This window comes from Drosophila novamexicana, unplaced genomic scaffold (assembly GCF_003285875.2).
Source record: "Drosophila novamexicana strain 15010-1031.04,08,12 unplaced genomic scaffold, DnovRS2.1 tig00000108-arrow-pilon, whole genome shotgun sequence".
NCBI lineage: Eukaryota > Metazoa > Arthropoda > Insecta > Diptera > Drosophilidae > Drosophila > Drosophila novamexicana.
Window position 1 is genome coordinate 3654097 of NW_020824772.1, and position 18339 is coordinate 3672435.

Here is an 18339-nt window from a genome sequence, read left to right on the forward strand (position 1 = left end):
AAATAATAAATTTATACATATGCATTTATATATATATATATCTGTGTAAACTAGTTGCCAACTAAGGAGAATTAAATTAAATTAATGCCATAGATCCACTATTTCAAAATTAAAACAGAAATACATACAGTATAATAGTTAGCAAGAAATAGATAGATAGAGACAGAGAGACAGAGAGAGAGAGGGGGGGAGAATATACATGTGTTTAATATTATTTAAATATATTACAGTTTTGTCTAATATGTTTAAAGTACGAGTAGTTCCCTTCTTGTACACGTCCACAATGAAGATCCTTAATGTGCGCTGCCTAAGCATGATGTAAATTGAATGCTTGACAGTTGATGTAATTTGATGTATACGTATTGTTGTTGCTTTCTTTTATTATTAAACGGTTTCTCTCATTTAATACTTGCAAAGATGACAAATGAAATATTACAATGGATGTCGATGCGTGCGTGAGCGTGTCGTGTGTCTGTGTGCGTGCGTGCGTGTGTGTGTATATGTGAGGTGGGCGTGTGTTTTGGGCGTTAAATGATTTATATTTAAAGCGTAACAGTTTTCTTGTATGTATTTGTGGGTACATGTGTATGTGTTTTACTTAGGCTAAATAATTTTATATTTCAGTATATAAAGTATATATAATTCTATTAAATATGCAATTATTAATTTACATATGCACTACAAAGACCAAATCAAAAAGTAATAAACCAAATTCAAATGTTTGAAACTTGAATTTCTTCCAGTTGCAAATCAACTACAAACAAAATCTGTTTTAACACAACTTTAAAAAAACCAAGTTGCATTTCAATTTTGTTAGTTGTTTGTTGGTTTCATTTAAATTAAAGCTTACGTAGGTGTGTTCTAATATATATATTTATATATATATTGTAATACGATTCGCGGTTTCAAACTATTTAGTCCCTTGTACGTTTAATGTGTGTGTGTGTGTGTGTGTGTGTGTGTATGTATAGGTTTGATCCATAAACTAAATAAAACTTAAATTCTTTTTGCTTCTGCTGTTGTTGTTACTATTGTTACATTTCTGATTTTAAGTGGTTTGATGTAAATGCGCTTATAAAAAGGTTTCAACAAATTCTATGCTTACTTCGAACTTAACTCTGCTATGCGATATTTAGCATTTCTTTCACGCTTTCAAATTCAAATTTGTTACTAACATTTCCTAAGTTTGTATAATTTATTTTTCCCTTTTGCTGTGTGTATGTGTGTGTGTGTGTGTGTATACCTGCATTCTACATTTCTTTCACAATTCGTTATTTCTTACAATTTTTTTGTTGTTGCACTAACTGATAACATTAAGTTAATTATTTTTACGCTAAGGTTACACGCGAATTTACAGTATATTTTTTTGTTTATATTTTTGTTTTTTGAAATTTTTTTAGTTTTATTTTTGGAATTTGTTTTTATGTATTTTTTTTTGTTTTTTTTTTTTTAGAATTTTTTGCAATAACACATAGTATTTATATGATGCTTCAGTTATTATGTATGCATCGCATGCTATACATACACATAGGTAGTATATAGAAGTGTATTCTAAAGAAGAAATCGGAGTCAGTGAATCTGTCAAGCTTCTCTGATGGCCAAACAAGGAAATTTTGGTAAATATAGAAAACATAAAAGTTGTTCAACATTAGTTGAGAAATTAAGTTAGATATTTGTTTTCTAAGTGTGTTTTTTTCAAGATTTTCATATGTTTTCGAAAGAACGTTTGAAAGCGACTCACTAGAAGCTTGTACGAGTGAGGCTAAGGCCGATTTATGTCTGGACCAGGCCGCGTATATCCGCGACGGAGGCCGCCGACGTGCAGCTGTTGGAGCTGGAGCCGGCAGCACCGTTGCTGCTACTGTTTCCGCCGCCGTTGCTATCGACAAAGAGCGTGGAGGCATCGATGCCGGATGTGTTAGGCGAGTTCATCACGGACGAGACAGCGTTCACAAGCAGATCATCGCCCACGTCGAGGAAATCATTAAGGAATGCGCTGTCGTGCGCCGTGTTGCCAATTGTCTGCTGCAGACACTTGAGGTTCTTATCGGCAATCTCGAGCGCACGATCCATGGCCTCGCACTCGGCTTGTTGCACTGCAGCACAGCACAGGCGGCGCATGGCGGAGAGGTGCACACATTAATTAGTACAATGAAAAGCACAATTAACTTTGTAATTATGAAATACACACCGGATTGAAATAACTCGTTGAACGCGTCGTCCGGCAGCGTATCAAATACATTTACCAAATCGTGCTCCTCCAGCAAATGGGCGCCATTTAATGCTATATCATCTGCAAAGTGAATGTAAATAGGATATGTAGTTAGCAATTGGAAATTGAACAGAATATCCTAGCTGTCCACTTACCAGCATCATTTGCGCCTATCAGCTCCGACTCACTGAGGCCACCCAGGCCCGTATCCTCGGAGCTGGCATAGGCCGAACTGTTTTCGCAGATGCCAAACATGTGCTGGCCCAGCATACTCTCCGTGCTGGCCAGCGATGTGTTGGCATGATGCGATCCGACCTGCTGGCCCTGGCCACTCATGGCATTGCCGAAAGCTGCGTTGAATGAGGGAAAACCACAGCTTATGCTGCTGCTGCCACTGTTGCTGTTGTTGTTGCTGTAGTAGTTCATGTTGCTATTGTTGTTGTTATTAAAGTGCAAGTCGTTGTTGTTATGATGCAACTCGCTGCTGGCTGCCGCCAGCTGTGCCACTATTTGGCTAATTTCATCTACCTTGAAATTGGCATTGGCCAGTAAATTAGCATCTAGCTGCTGCGTCTGCTGCTCCGATTCGATCTTCGGCAGCAGTTGCTGCTGCTGCTGCAGTTGATAATCGCTGAGCGGCGCCAGCGCTGGAGGTATCGACTGCTGCTGCGGCACAGTTAAGACAGGCGCTGTTGGTGTGTAGGGCTGCAGTGCCGAGTGCGACTTGGCCGACGACTGCGAGTTGCTGGCAATAGACTCCAGCGAGGTGGTGCTGCTCTTACGTTGCAACACCGCCGACACCGGTGGCATTACGGGCAACGTGCTGTTAGCGGATGCATCTAGCTTTTTGGCACGCTTCTGCGGACGGCCAACTGGATTGGCATTTGGATTCGTTTTACGCTTGCGTTTAATAGCCACTGGCGCATTAGCAGCAACTACTGTGGCCGGCACAGGACCTGGCACGGCGGGCGTGGGCGCCTGCTTGGGCCCCTGTTGTAAAACTCTTGCCCGTTGCTGCGGCTGCTGCTGTTTAGACTGCACCCCAACGGCATGCCGCAGGTGACTGTGAACCGGACACAGGGCCAGCGTGTGCAGCACATCGAAGACGGGCGCCTGACAGGCGACGCCATCCACACGCCAGGCGACACACGGCTGGAATAGCTGCTGTGTCGTGTTGTTGATAATGTGGCGCTCACAGTGTGCGGCCATGCTAAGCGTGGGCTGTTTGCAAGCAGCCACCAGACAGCGATTGCCAACGCCACTGCGAAGATGAAAAAGGTTTCAATTGGCATCGACTAAGATTCTAGGTATTTTTGTGTACTTACATGCCCTGCTTCTGACTCGCATGATCCCCGTATTTGAGCAATAGACTCTGAACACTCCGCAAGCGCTGACGTGCCGCACGCATTGGCAGCTGCTGCAGCGTACGGGTCGAAAGTAACTGCAGCGCCTGGCGGCGTAGCACACCTTTACGTAGAGCAATGCGCTCCTCGCGATTACTCAGCACGGACTGGGACTCCTGGCCAAGATGTTTGCCGGCATGCAACCAACGAGTTTGCAGGCAGTATGGAACATCCAGCTCCAAAGGCTCGTTCTCGCTGAGTAGTACTGTGTTGGGCTTTGCCGCTGGCGTCACTTTGCGTCGCCGCGCCACTGAGCCAACTGACGCTGCTTCCAACGTGGGAGCTGCGTCCTGAACTGGCTGCGCAATTGCTGACGGCGGCGTCTCCTGTGCAGCATTTTTGTTTGTTTTATTGCCCTTTCTGCAACCTGTGCTAACTACCGGCGCTTTACGTTTTAAAGCGGCAGCATTACTGACAACAGAATTGGCAACTTTGGAAGACATTTGTTCATATTGAATGCTGGCAATGGATGCCGCTGCGGCTGTAGCTGCTGTTGCTACTCCTGCTGACGCTGAAGTAGTCAGAAGGGCGGGTGCAGTAACTGCTGTTGCTGTCACTGGCAACTTCGTACACACATTTCCCAGCAGCGGCTTTGAAGGCGACGCTAGTGTGGGTGGCGTTGGCGGTGTTAATGGTGCCACAGCGCCCAGCTTCGTCGTTGCGGCCTGCTGTTCAATTGCAACCGCTGGACGTGGCGGTGTTTGTGCGGCAACACCAGCTAAAAGCTCTGGTGGCTTCCGAAAGATGACATTGACGGGAATCTCATTGAGATCGTTGTTGTCATCGGTAGCATCGGCGGAATGTTTTTTCGTTGTTGCACCAACAGCTGCAGGTGTGGCTGCTGCTGCAGTATTGAAAACCGTTAGCGGTGGTGGATGCGTTAAATTGTAGGCGGCAAACGGAGTTGTCGTCTTGGGTAGCGACTCCATAATGTTGTTGTTGTTGTTGTGGTTGTTGGAGTTCTGGCAGGCCAGTGGCAAGGATTTCTTCTTCTTCAGACATTCCACCTTCTGCAAGTGCTGCGCCAACGTCGTATGATGAAACTTTGATGGTGGCAGTGAACCGCCCTTTGGCGGCGACATCGCAGCCGACGCTGCTGATAGAGGCACCACAATGGGCGACACCATGGCGGTCACAGCTGCCGTCGGCGGCGAATTGGCCGTTGGCGAGGGTAACGAGGCGGGCGATGTGGGCGGGCTGACCAACGCTGTGGCAACGACAATGCTGGACTGCTGTTGCTGTTGTTGCTGCTGCTGCTGCTTCTGCGTGCTATCCAATATGAGCGGCGTTTGCCACAAGGAGGGCGTGTGCGTATAAAGCGGCGGCGGCGGTGGTGGATGTGGTGCTGGTTGCTTGATGGTCAATTTTGATTGCTGTTGCTTCAGTTGTTGCAGTTGCTGCTGCTGTTGCTGATGCTGTTGCTGTTGCAGTTGCTGCTGAGGACGTACCACGCAAACGTTGGTGGCGCGTTTCGGTGAAGCTTGCGACTGCAACTGAAGCGGCGACTGCAATTGCAGCTGCGACTGCGACTGCGACTGTGACGTTGGCTGCCTTTGAGATTGTGTGACATTATTGAAATTCGTTGCTGTATTTGTTGCTGCTGCACCCAAAGACGCCTGCGCCTTTGTTGTTGCTGCTGCTGCTCTCGCTGTTGATACAGTGACTGCTGCTGCTGTTGCTGCTGTTGCAGTGCCATTAAACTGCGCAATGGACGCTTTAGTTGCAGCAACAATGCTCGCTTTTTTGTTTGCAGCTCTCTGCTTGCTGCTGTTGCTGCAATTTCTGCTGTGCTGCGCTACGCTTAGGCGGGCTCGCGATTTCTACAACAATATAAATGTATATGTATTGTAGATATATGTATGTATGTGTGTGTATAGGTGAGGGCATTGTTTTAGTTTAATTCAGTTTCGCCTTGACACGACTTGGCTTGGCTTTACCTGTGCATTAAATAAAATTGGCGGTGTCGCTGCAATAGTCTCTGTGAACACATAGGGATCCTCAGGCGTGTTCGTTTTGGCGGCAGCAACACCAATATTGTTCTCCACAACCACGGCCAGTGGCGTTGTTTTCGCTGCTGTTTTAGCTGCTGCTGCTGCTGCTGCTGCTGTTATTGTTGTTGGCGTTGCAGTTACAATGCGTTTTGTTGTTGGTATGCTTTTCGTTGTTACTACTGTTGTTGTCGCTGTTGCTGTAATGAATCTTGACGCTTGCTGACATGACATGTCCAATTTGCAGCCGTTGCCGTTGCTTTAGCTATTGTTGTTATTGCTGGTGCAGTTCTTCTTCTTCTTCGTGTTGCTACTGGGCTGTTTGTGTGTTGAGTGTGTGTGTATGTGTTTATGTATTTGCCGCCTGACTTCTATTTGATCTGCAATAAATAACAACGCGTTAGTTTGGTCTGGTTTGAAGCCTGCGAACTCGCTGCTGATTGGGCAAAGAGCAGACTTATCGAGGGGCGTTGTCACGTGTGCTCTGGCCAAATGCACTGCTTAAGCTCAAAAGTGCACACACAAAAACACACTCACACTCGCACATAAATAATTCTTCCACAAAAAGTTCCTCTCTCTCTCTCTCTCTTTCTCTCTTTCTCACTAACACATACACAGGCGCAGATGTGGAACACACTGCAATAACAATAAATACAGTGAGTCAATCGAGATTGTGACTGTTATCTAGTTATACCCGACTACTGAGAATACCCTGGACACACAAATATGCACATGTGTTACAAACATATGGTTAAGAAAAAACTAAGGGTGTTACAATATATACCCCCTTTATTATATATCCAGTAAAAGGGGGCTATAAACATGCAGGATGTAATGCTTAAGAGAACATGTAAATAAATATAATATGGAGATACATAAAATCTAAATTTATAGTTTAACAGAATTATTATATAAATTATATGGAACCCAACATACCCATACCAAAGATTTGTAACAGGGTATGAAAACAAACTGTATATCGTACATATATATTCCCGCAAATAAATAAATGTGCTTGCGACAGACAATTCAGACAACAGACAATAAGACAATTCAAGCGAATCGCTTGATTTCTTTGCCTTTTTCTTTTCTCCCCAGTTCGTAAAGACAAAGCAAACGCAAAGTGCTGATAGTAAAGCACAAAGCAAAATACGCAATCAAAAGAAATAATAATGAACTCTCGCACACATACACACACTATGAAAAAAAAAAACTGTTTTCGAGCATACGAATTCACAAGTAAAAACAAAAACAACAAGAAAGCGCGTACGCAAAATTTGCAAGCCAAACGAAAATTGAAAACGAGAACAAAAACAATTTTGCTTATTGACATATGATATGCACATACACATGCATACATACATATGTACACATACACTAACATTTGTATAATCAAATTTAAATGAAAGCAAGCAACAATTATTGAGTGCGCAGCTCCAATGAAAACCAAAACAAATCAAGTTTAGCTTGAGTATCTGGAAGCTGCAATTTATACACTGAAAATAAATTTAGTTTGAAGATAAATTACATTATGCACATTGCAATTGTACACACCATTAACATAGCGCATATTGGTTGTAAGACCCGATTTACTTTGAAAAAGAAAGTTTTTTCGTAAATCGAATAAACGAATGAATAAAATAACGAATAGAAAATGATCAACTGGAGTAATTTAAGTACTGTATTTATTTCATTTCAAAATACAAGAAAATTTCATATATGCTTAGAAAATTTATCTTTCTTCGTTATTAAATTAAAACGGAAAATAATTTTTCGAAATAAAATAGTTTATTTTGACAAAGAATTTATGATCTTTTTCCAAGTGCCTTGAAATTTTAATCAAAACAAAAAAATGTTAGACAAAACTCTTTGATATGCACACTATGAGTCATATCCCGTTTTAGTGATATCTGTTGGGTAAACAAGGTCTTGACTAATCGTGTTTTTTGATGTTGCTTTGATATTAGAAATTAGCGCATCGCATCATGTCTGTTAATATTGATAATAAACTGGTTGATCGAAAATTAAACCGTTATTCGAGATGGCTCTAATTTCGAAGAAGTTCGAATTTAACGAAGCTCTACATTTTCCACTAAAAAGCAAAAACTCAAGAATACTTGCTAGATAATTCTATTTTGAGGCCATTTTCGAGCGTATGGGTATTCGATACTAACATACCTATATTTAATATATTCTAAATATCTTGTTGTATAAATGCATTCATATGCATATTTTTAAATTGAATGTGAATTTATGTACATGAGTAATTGTAGATATTAACATGTAGCTGACCATATGGCAAATTGAAAGCATTTTAATGAACCGTAATAATTTACTGGTTTGGCTAGTCGTGAATGCAACTACTGTATTCATTTACATAAATATTAATATTGTAATGATTGTAATTGCCACAATGCGTATTGAGTTGAATTTCGCTCGTATTTCAAAAAGTGAATAAATGTCGCTGGTATTTTGCATTTGACAGACGCACTCGTATTGAGTTGCATTGTTTCTATTTTGTTTACATTTCCGAGAAAGAAGGAAATGACGAGAAGAGCATTAAACAAGAGATAGGCGCTACTCACACTTGCGTATGCAAGACCTCATATGAGGAGAGTATGTGTGTGTGTGTGTGTGTGTGTGTGTGTGCGTGTGTGTGTGTACGTGATAGTTTTGTTTATTATGTTTGCACTGTGAATTGTTGCCGAGACGCAGACGAAGAGGAAGAGTGAGACCAACAAAAATATGAAGTCGGCATTGAAAAAATGTAAGGTTAAGACTTGGCGAATATGCTCAAAACAGAAATCAAACAAAAATACACTCAAAGACAAACGCACGCATACACATACATGCATACACATATACATACATATATACATATGTATATGTATATAAAGCTGGGCAAAGGTTTTTGATCCTAAGCCGCAAGAGAAACCTGCGGCAATTACAAAAACAACAAAACAAAACACAAACAACAAATGTATTTAGCGTACACATAAAAAGAGAAAAAGAACCAAAGAGACATTCCAATAATTGCAAATAATGACTATACTGAATTTCGTAGTTGTTGTTGTTGTTGCTGTTGTTGTTGTTGTCGTATTGTATTGTGGTTTCCGCCGCTTTACGCTCTGCCCCAGGTCCATCTTCTTCTTTTACGAGGTTTGTCAGCGGCTGGCTTTGGCCTTTTTTGGAGTTAAATGTTAACTGGTTTTGGCTCGTTTTCTTTGGCGTTTAGAAGCGCTCGAATAATGATAAAGTGACAAAAGAACAGGCCAAACAATCAGCTCGTAAAGCCTAGACAAAGGAAGCTAAGGCAACTAGTACAAGACTTGGTAATTCTATGAAGAAACCATATAAAACTCTGGGCGGGTTCCGTCTTGGAGTTTTTTCTCGTATAGGGCAAAACCTGTCCATATAATCAGCATTACCAGGTAGACATTTTGAAAAGGTATATACATACATACATATGATGTGATTTTCTAATTCGAGCTATATTAATTAATACCATATATTTTGTTTTCTTCCTAGAAAGCCTCATATTCCTCTTAATTATGAAGTAGCATAAGTTTCTGTAAATCAATAACCACCTAATTCCTAGCCAAATAGGTTTTCGTTGGGTAATTCGAATATGGTTTCGGTTCTTTCAAGAAATTTCTTCGCTGCTTGAAACTGAACATCTTGCGTTCGCTCCGTGCTCTTAAACTATGTGACCTTTTTCAGAACTCCTTTGATAGATTCAAGGGGCTGTAAAATGAAAAGCCTCATAGAAAATGTTAGACTGTGCGTGGTGCAATGCCTGTTGAAATATGAAGGTTGTAAAGGCTGAAGAAACGACTCAAAGGTCTGCTGGTCTGCTAGAGGCAGGCAGACAGACAGACAGTGAGACAGACAGACAGGCAGGCAGGCAGGCAGAAAGCCGGTTGAGAGGTTAATTGCGAGAGCAAAGCATTCGCATCGTTACGCTTAACGCGCCGCAACAACAGTCACTACTAAATAGTTGCCAGCACAGAGTATTATAACTAGCTTGTATCAAATTGAAATGGTTTATGTACATGCAACATGTGTACATACATACATACATACATATATATATATATCCTATACATAGAGAAGCGTTTGGCAACGCTCGAAGAGTCAACAAAGAACTGTCGCTCTTTTGTGTCAGCTCTGGAAAATGTTGTATAGACTGCTGAACAGAGTAGGGAAGAGTACGTATGGTTGGGTCCTTAAGTTTAAACTCATTCAACAAGCCAGCATGTTAATTAACTTCTTTAGCTATTTGATTGATCATTTATGTTACAGTTCATACATTCTGCTTTTCAGTTCCATTTAAATGTTCAAAATGTGATTTCTATGCACCACGATTTCCTGTTCCACTTAATATGCGAACAAACAATTTGATTTAACTTAATATATATTTGCAGATTTGTGTTGGGATAAACAATTACTAACTTTTCTACAATGCCCTAAACTAATAAATCTACATACATATGTAACTACATTCATAGGATCAGTTGTTAATTGCTATCGAACATTCAAATGCACTTATTCTAAACGAATCGACCCAACTCTTGGGAAGAGCGCGAATGGAAGCAGCGGCCGATGTTTTTTTTTTCGTAGTTATTGACGCACAGAAACTACAATGAAATGCACACAATACACACGCACACATGTTGCAAGTGCAGGAAAACCGAACCCGTTTGTTTCCTTCATAACCGGAAACTGAAGGCTAAATGTGTAAAAGAAAAAGCACAAAATAAACGTGTGCACGTATATACTTATGTATGCATGTCTGCATGTACTTATGTACATGTATGTATGTATGTATGGATGAAGCTGATGACGACCGCAACGAGGCTGTGCTAAACGGCAGATGTAAGAAAAGCAAAGAACGCCAACAGGCACAGCCGCTAGTCTGGCAGGGTGGGCTGTGCCCGTTACTTCCCACTTCAGTTTTCTACACAATGCTTTATCATTTTTCACTGTTTTTTTTTTTCATGTTATTTTATGGACGCTAGTGAGCGTCAGCTGCAAAACACTCTCACACATATTACATGTAACTGCAATGGTATGTGTATGTAAACACGTACACAGCTGTATTTTGCGGCACCTACGAGTACCGTTAACGATAACGCTGTCTTTGTCTTGCTCTCGCAACTTTTAGTTCATGGCCCAAACGCGAGATTTTGGCAACTCACACATACGCTTAGACACGATTGTAATGATGACGATTGTTGCGAAACGTAATTATCACCGCCTGGGCACATCACTGCACACTCACGCACGCACATAAAAGCATTTGCGATTGTATTTGTGGGCGATAATAAACAAATAAACAAAACAAAACAAATTATACATTATCGTGTAAATGAGCTTTGGAGCATTCAAAAGAAAAGCGCTTTTCCAGATACGCTTATATATTTCTCAAACACAGCATTGCGACTTGCACTTGTTTAAAGTGGCAGACAGCCCTTTGTATTTGTACACATTCATATGTAGGTATAGCGCACTTGAAATTCGGCGTTGCCGGCATTTTTATACGTTTTTCTTTTTATTCAGCCGCGGCGACGTCGCCCTTTGTCATGCCTTCCTTTTCTTTTACTTCATTTCACTTGCACACACAGCCAAACAGAGAGCGACACACCCATACCAGCGCAGTCAGCACGCCACCACCACTGCACTTATTACCTTGTATGTAATTGCACTTGCTTCTTGTTTCATTTAAAATATCACAATTACCAAAATATTCTTGGTATCATCGAGACTTTATAAAAAACTCGTCTTTTCTTTCTTCATTATATGCGCCGTTCAAAGTTTGTTTTTGGCGTTGATTTGCTGCAAAACAAGAATGCGTCACAAGCAGTGCAAACAGACACGCACACATACACATATACACATACACAAGCACACAGCCGCAACAGCAAACGAGAGAAAAAATTTACCCAACCGTCTGATGACGAGTCAAACGTCAAACTGGCGCCGCAACGACGCGCGCAATATACTTGGTTTTGTTTTTAGGTACCCTCCCAAGTGCAGGGTTGCCGTATTTATTTCGAATTGCTTTTTAATGAAATATTAACTTAAAAATTTCATAAAATTAGCAGCGGCATTAGAAATAATAACTGTATTATAATTTTATTAGTTTTTCCTAATATGTACAATTATTTGATGATCATATTCAAATAATACCAAATTTTAGCTCACATCTCGACAACTCTACCCGTTTGCTTTTCCCGCGCTCTTTACTTCTGTTTGCTTGCGCGCATACATGTACTCACAACTCACAGCTATTCAGCGCTCTCACAAATACATGCACTTTGCTCGTACAAATACAAAGGCTTTCGCACGCACACACACATGGACAACATACATTGCCAATTACGCCAGCAAACAGACCTGGGAATTATTTGCAGAAAATTTTTTCTTTGCACCGTAATCGCACTTTCAAATGGTGTTTTCGACTTGAAATCTTGTAGTTGCCAACTGAGAACGATCGCCTAGCTGTAGGACAATATTTATTGTTACACTTTATTGTGTTTTGGTTCCCTGGGCATCGATATAAATGCGTTTTTTTTATTAAATTTAATTTTTTCACGCGCCTACGAACTTTTTGAGCGTGTGTGCGCATACGTGTAAAAAATGTTAACACACACACAACGACAGGAATTTAACATTTTGCTGAACTGCTATTAACAGCGAACACTTACTCATTCCTGGAAAACTTTCCGTTAATCGTTTTTGACTTTTTAGGAGTTTAAGAATGATTTTTTAGAATGCCGCGAAAAGTGCTAAAAGTTAGTTTTTCTTTTCTTTAAACTAGTTGCTCTTCAATGTGATTTGTTTTAAATAAAAACTGCGATAAAAGCGCGAGTTTGAATTTAACAGCTGCCGCAGTTTATGCCAGTAGTAAAGTAGACTGCTTTGTCACAAGTATTTCGTTGGCAGGTCACAGTTACCGCGATTGACGGTTACGTTAATTCCTATTATCAGCAATTTTGATTGTTTCAGAAATACCTCAGATATTAACGGTTAGCATCAACTGGATTTTTTTCTTAAAAAATGTATACATTTTGACAACTTTGGAGCATTCCTAGTGGCTCAGTACTAAGCATTTTGGCTGCTGTTCGCCTTATGGAGCGGTTTTAATTGTTATCTGGAATCGCGCTCTCTCGGTGGGACACAGCGGCTTGGCTCAAAACTCGATCGCTCAGTCATAACACCAACTCGGTTGGCGCATGCCATTCAGTGCGCTGCGCTTCCACTGCTGACCTGTATTTACGAATATTTCAGAACCGAGCAAACAGTATCTTTGTGAAAGCTTCAAAGCATGGGAATTAATTTAGTTCGAGGCATGTTAGCTGCGGTTCTAGTCGCTGGCGTTGTTGTTTGCTCACTGACATTGAGCGTAGCTGGTAATTATGAAAGATTTATAGACTTGTCGTTGTGAACCTGAACAAGGGAATTATCTTTAGCCCAGGGGCAAGGTGATTGTGCGTCGTTAACACCGGATGGACGGGTTCCGGGGCGATGCATCCCCATTCGCCAGTGCGAAGTCTTTATGAGGATACTCTCTGCGACAACAACTGTGTCCGAGTCCGATAGAAATCTGCTGCGTGATAATCAATGCAATCTACAGCCAAATGGCAACGTAAACGTATGTGCTGAAATGTTTGAATCAATAAAAAGAATCCAATTGAAATATATCTACTTTTTAGGTGTGCTGCCCTTTGGATAACAATAGGACTGTTGGCTTAGGTCAATCGAGGAGAGAGGGTTTAGGTGCCCTCAGACATCCACTACTGCCCAGGGAATGCGGGGCTGTCGCATGGCAGCGCTCCAATGACTCGGAAACAAAAATTAATGAGTATCCGTGGCTGGCTCTTATTGAATATACTAAACGTATGTATGGCTATTCACATTGAAATAACAATAATTCTTATCGCTGGTTCTTTCCCAATGACACAGCAAACCAAGAGAAACTTCATGCTTGCGGCGGCGTTCTGATCAGCGAGCGCTATGTGTTAACGGCGGCCCATTGCGTCGCTGGACCAGCGATAAGCAATAGGGGCTGGAGAGTTCGTGCCGTACGGCTGGGAGAATGGGACACAATGACAAATCCGGACTGCCAGGTCACGCATTCGCCGGAGAAAACAAACTGTGCACCGCCCTATCAGGATCTGTCCGCTGAAGAAATCATTGTTCATACAAACTATAACAAGGACGTCACTAGTCAAACGAATGACATTGCAATGATACGCTTGGGGGATCGGGTACAGTTTAGCGAGTATGTGCAGCCCATTTGCCTGCCCAACAAGCAATTGCGCGCCGATGAACTGGAGGAGTTAGTGGTGGATGTGGCCGGATGGCAAGCCACCTCCAGTTCGCGCATGCAAAAAAGTGAAGTTATCATCACATCCATCGAAGATTGTCAGAAACTATATGCTGCTCAAAATGTACACATTGTGGCTTCCCAATTGTGCGGTGCCGCCAATGCCAATGAGTGCCGCGGCAACTCCGGCGGACCGCTGATGCTGTTCAAGAATAATGCGTATCTTCTTGGTGGCATATTGTCTTTTGGCCCTGTACCGTGTCCAAGTCCTGGCTGGCCAGATATTTATACACGTGTAGCCTCTTACATTGATTGGATACATGGCAATCTGAAGGCCTAAACAATCTTATTTTATTTTTGACAGTGCAAGTTATGTTATTGTTTTTGCATACAAATAAAAACAATTTATATTTTCTACTTACATAACATTAGTTTTTAAATTTATAGCAAGGATTTAAATTGTGCAGGCAGCTTATACGATTAAAATTGATAAGCATCGGTATGTGACAACCCTTAATATCGATTTAACTTAGCTGCAATTATCGATATGTACAATGTTTTTAGCCATTCCTCTTTTATACGCGCTGCTCTCGCTCTGAGCCCAGGTCTTAAATTATATTTCCTAAGTGTTTTATTTGTGAAATTACATTTAACTGTGCTCTATTCGGACATCAAGTACTCCGTGCGTGAATTTCTAATGGCAGAAGCTGCAAAAACAGGTAAAAATTGGGCGCAAAGACATGGAAACAAAATTTCCATTCGTGCGTATGCAAGCGACAATGGCGACTATCTTATTGGTCGACATCGATAGGTTTCTGTTGCTGCTGTTGCTTGCACTCGCAGTGTTGCACAATTGCAATCGATTGACGGCCGTTACAAGCACTTAAATGAAATGCAACAAATCTGCGTTCTTTTATATTGTAGAAAGTGCCCAGTCCGGTGCATCCCAAAGGCGCAAGCATCGGCGCGGCAAAAAATCAAAACTGTTACCCAAAAAGACGAAAAATCAGTATCCGCCATGGAAAATGGATCTGGTGACAACGTCAGCCGGGAATGGCGCATCTAGCAGTGGCAGCAGCAGTGCCCGCACCAAGTTGGTGCGTTCTCGTTCGCTGCTTGTGCCCTACAACACCAATCGCTTTTTGATGGAGGAGCATATGTCCGAGTTGCCCAAAGACGACTTCGATGATAATTGCTTTGGCTCTCAGACCGAGGATCAGGAATTGTTTCTCTCGAAGGAATTCTCAAACGTTTACGAGCGTGCGCGTGTTGAGCGATTGGAAACGATGAACAAACAGGAGCTCATACAGGAATGTCTACAAATCGAGGATCGATACTCGAAGGACCAAGGCAGACAGCGTCAGCAGAGCTTGAATGCGCAAAATATCTCAAAGGAGTTCGGCGCCAAAATACGAGCACTCGAGGAAAAGATACGGGAATTAACGCGCGAGAATCAAAGTTAGTTATTGTATTAGCAATTTTTCACCATTCAAACTAAACAAATGTTTACGCTTAGTACTTAGATTAAACATTATACGCTCGTGCTCGCCAACTATAACCGCAGCAGCCGCCGCGGCGGCATCACCCCCTTCAGCTGCCGCACCCACAGCCAGTGCAGTTTGCGAGTTGCAGGCACGTCAACACCCCCTACAACCCACGCCAATGGACTCTTCCAGCGAGGATAGTGAGAGTGATAGCAGTAGCTCAACATCTACCACCACGTCCAGTTCATCATCGAGCAGCGAAGGCCATGAGATGGGCGTGGCAGGCTTAAATATTGCCAATGGTCATGCGGAGCGCAGCGTGCACCGACATAGTCGCAGCCATTCGGGCTCACCCGCACTGCAGATTGATGCTCAGCTAAACGGTCATGCTAATGAGGAGGAGCGCTTGCTTCTCCTGGACGCCAGCCGCATGGAAGAGGATGACAACTCCAGTGAGGATGCCAAGAATAACGATGCAGTCGCTGGAGAACCCGAATAAACTGATGCCCTGTTACCCTAGCCATGTAAATAGCTGACAGTACTTGTGTTACATGATTTAGCGAAACTGCGTTTACTTTTAAGTCGTTTTTAAACCCTAAGTTGTAGCTCTAAGCATTACAAAAAAAAAAAAACATCATTGAATTATTTAATATAAACGCTGAAAGAAGATAATTGAAGTTACTTTTACTGAACAAGTTCGTGCTACGCTTTATAACCACAAAAATCTGCCAAAATTGCTTTTAATAAGTCACGCGTTAAATTTAAATTCGAAATTAAGAAAATAATTGAACTTTGTATAGAAAACAACCGATTTGTCACTGAATAAAACGTTGAATTGTAATACTGAATTGACGGAATTTTTTTCTTTATAAATATGCAGACTTCATGGTTTGTCTAAAACGTTACATAATAGTTATAAATAAATTTGCCTAGTTTGTTTATTTGGCTATGGTTTTGACAAAGGAGCTGTACTCACTGGCGTAGAGGCGTTTGGAAATCCCAGCATATGCTACGCCCAGCAGCTTTTGCTCCGCTGGCGTCAACTGTGGTTGAATCGTTAAACGCTTGGGCCCGCGTACAGGCATCCAGCCAGAGACCGGTGCCACATTGGCCACCATGCAGCCACGCACGGCAATAGTGAGGCCCACCAAGGACAGAGAATCGTCCCGGTATTCTTGGAGCAGCATGTCAGCCAGTCCAATATCGTTGACAGCAGCATTGACATTGGCAACGTCATGAAAATGCGGCAGGTAGTTGGCATGTACGAAGTTAATAAAGTTCCTCGGCTCAATGCTGAAGGCCTCAGCTATTTCTTCGGGACTATGTAGCAGACACTTGTCATTATCCTCATTATCTGTAGGAGAAAAGCGTTACTAAACGTTAATAAGCCTTCGGATTGTGTACATTACATTTGGGATTGAAGACGCGACCGAGTGCATGCATCATGGTTATGGACTCATCCCGTCCAATGGACTTTAAAGTGTTCGTTGCTTTCCGTTTGCGACCTTTGCTTGTAGCGGTCACATTCAGCTGCTTGGTGGCCATGCTGGGCGCACCCTTAAGCGAGCCAAAGTGTAGATTTATTAACGCATTGCGTATGTCGCCCTGGGCGCACACCACAATCGAATCCAACACAGTTTGTGTTGGCACCTTGTACAGGGCCTTGTGCTGCTGCTGCTGCATCATCGTGGCGAAGCGTTTCATTGACTTTTGCATAATAGTCGCCGCTATGGAATTAAAGCTAATGTGTTCAATGCGCAGCTTGGCCTTCAGTTGATCCGTGAACAGCTTGTAACTGATGTTGAGGGCGCGTGATCTGCTGTCAGCTACAATGAAGACCAGCGGCGACTTGCCATAGTTGACATACTCACTATAAAAGACCTTGTGTTATAAGGGATTTATAGTTTATACGTAACTTACTCAAGCAAATCTTCAAAAGTAGCTGTTGCATCCTTTAGCAGCACATTGGGAAAGTCTTCAACTAGTAGCAGACGTTTGTTCTGTGTCGTCAGCAAGGACTTGTAGCGCGAGGCCCGCAACAGAAAGCTCTTGAAGGCCACCAGCTGGGAGCCCATATAGGAACCCTCATTAGGTTGATCGCCCAGCGCATTAATTTCCTCACAGTCAGTGGGATTGATCCATTCCTGTAGCTCGTAGCCAAATTCTTGAGCGAGTACTCGAAGCGTTGCCGTTTTACCACAACCAGCTGGCCCGGTAAGCAGACAAATTTGTGCTGGATGCTTCTTGCGCATGGCCTCGCAGTGCTGCAACCAGTTGCGCACGTCGCCGACTTTCTTGGGGTGCACAGCCAGATCGTCACTTGTAGCAGGCGCAAAACCCTCCATCCAATTGTCACTGACTGTTGGCGTCGGACCCTCCTTTTCGTCCTCTTTGAGAGTTAAATCTACCACTGCATCCGTTGTGGGCGTGCAATTTGTATTTTGGCTTCCCGATTTCGCAGCTGCTGCGGCACTGGCGCTTCTTGTGCGTTTTACGGACGTCGCAGCGGGGCTGGCCTTTTCTGTCATGTTTAACTCGCTGAAGGCAGACTTCACCCATGGTTTCTGTGTACAATTTATTTGTATATAATTCTATTTTACAAGTAATAATAAAATTGTTTACCCTTTTTGCGCTCATTTTAATGACTGTTATCGATATCACCGCATTTCGATTACTTGAAGTATGAAATAACATGAAAAGTGCACATCGATGTTTGTGCGATAATGTTCAAGGCACTGCTGTAATCATTTTTGTCCACCACTAGACAGCGAGAGGTGGTGCGGCGAATTCGCGTACACTGACAGTGCTGCCCAGCACCAAAATACTTAACGGAAATTATTTAAACCAAGCTCAAAAGTTTTTCGTTGTAACTAAATTAAATTTAACAACGTAAGCAATTATGGGAATATTTGTATTGGAATCG

The 18339-nt window shown here is 42.3% G+C and overlaps 4 protein-coding genes across 7 annotated transcripts; 2 read left to right on the top strand and 2 right to left on the bottom strand.

The window, feature by feature from the left end:
* Positions 1-481: 481 nt before the first annotated feature.
* LOC115757717 lies at positions 482-12073 on the bottom strand. 3 transcript variants are annotated; one of them, XM_030698080.1, is made up of 6 exons: positions 12000-12073; positions 5553-5983; positions 3538-5435; positions 2368-3473; positions 2192-2293; positions 482-2096 (listed from the first exon to the last, which is right to left on the bottom strand). In XM_030698080.1, the coding sequence occupies exons 2-6, from the start codon at positions 5835-5837 to the stop codon at positions 1774-1776; spliced, it is 3714 nt and encodes a 1237-aa protein (XP_030553940.1). In that variant the 5' UTR covers positions 5838-5983; positions 12000-12073; the 3' UTR covers positions 482-1773. The 3 variants fall into 3 exon arrangements, with proteins under 3 accessions (XP_030553940.1, XP_030553939.1, XP_030553941.1); XM_030698079.1 differs by lacking the exon at positions 12000-12073 and adding an exon at positions 11292-11543; XM_030698081.1 differs by lacking the exon at positions 12000-12073 and adding an exon at positions 7158-7211.
* LOC115757720 (serine protease easter) lies at positions 12040-14328 on the top strand. The gene is made up of 5 exons (XM_030698086.1): positions 12040-12106; positions 12894-13015; positions 13076-13257; positions 13319-13502; positions 13569-14328. Exons 2-5 carry the CDS (start codon positions 12931-12933, stop codon positions 14270-14272), a joined length of 1155 nt encoding a protein of 384 aa, XP_030553946.1. The 5' UTR covers positions 12040-12106; positions 12894-12930; the 3' UTR covers positions 14273-14328.
* A 59-nt stretch (positions 14329-14387) lies between these two features.
* On the top strand, positions 14388-15932 carry LOC115757719. The gene is made up of 3 exons (XM_030698084.1): positions 14388-14651; positions 14857-15390; positions 15449-15932. Exons 1-3 carry the CDS (start codon positions 14480-14482, stop codon positions 15913-15915), a joined length of 1173 nt encoding a protein of 390 aa, XP_030553944.1. The 5' UTR covers positions 14388-14479; the 3' UTR covers positions 15916-15932.
* Positions 15933-16245: 313 nt separating this feature from the next.
* Positions 16246-18062, bottom strand: LOC115757718 (cell cycle checkpoint protein RAD17). Of its 2 annotated transcripts, XM_030698083.1 has the most exons (5): positions 18039-18062; positions 17337-17980; positions 16826-17286; positions 16393-16770; positions 16246-16310 (listed from the first exon to the last, which is right to left on the bottom strand). In XM_030698083.1, exons 1-5 carry the CDS (start codon positions 18051-18053, stop codon positions 16300-16302), a joined length of 1509 nt encoding a protein of 502 aa, XP_030553943.1. In that variant the 5' UTR covers positions 18054-18062; the 3' UTR covers positions 16246-16299. The 2 variants fall into 2 exon arrangements, with proteins under 2 accessions (XP_030553943.1, XP_030553942.1); XM_030698082.1 differs by lacking the exon at positions 16246-16310 and having other exon boundaries at positions 16333-16770.
* Positions 18063-18339: the final 277 nt, after the last annotated feature.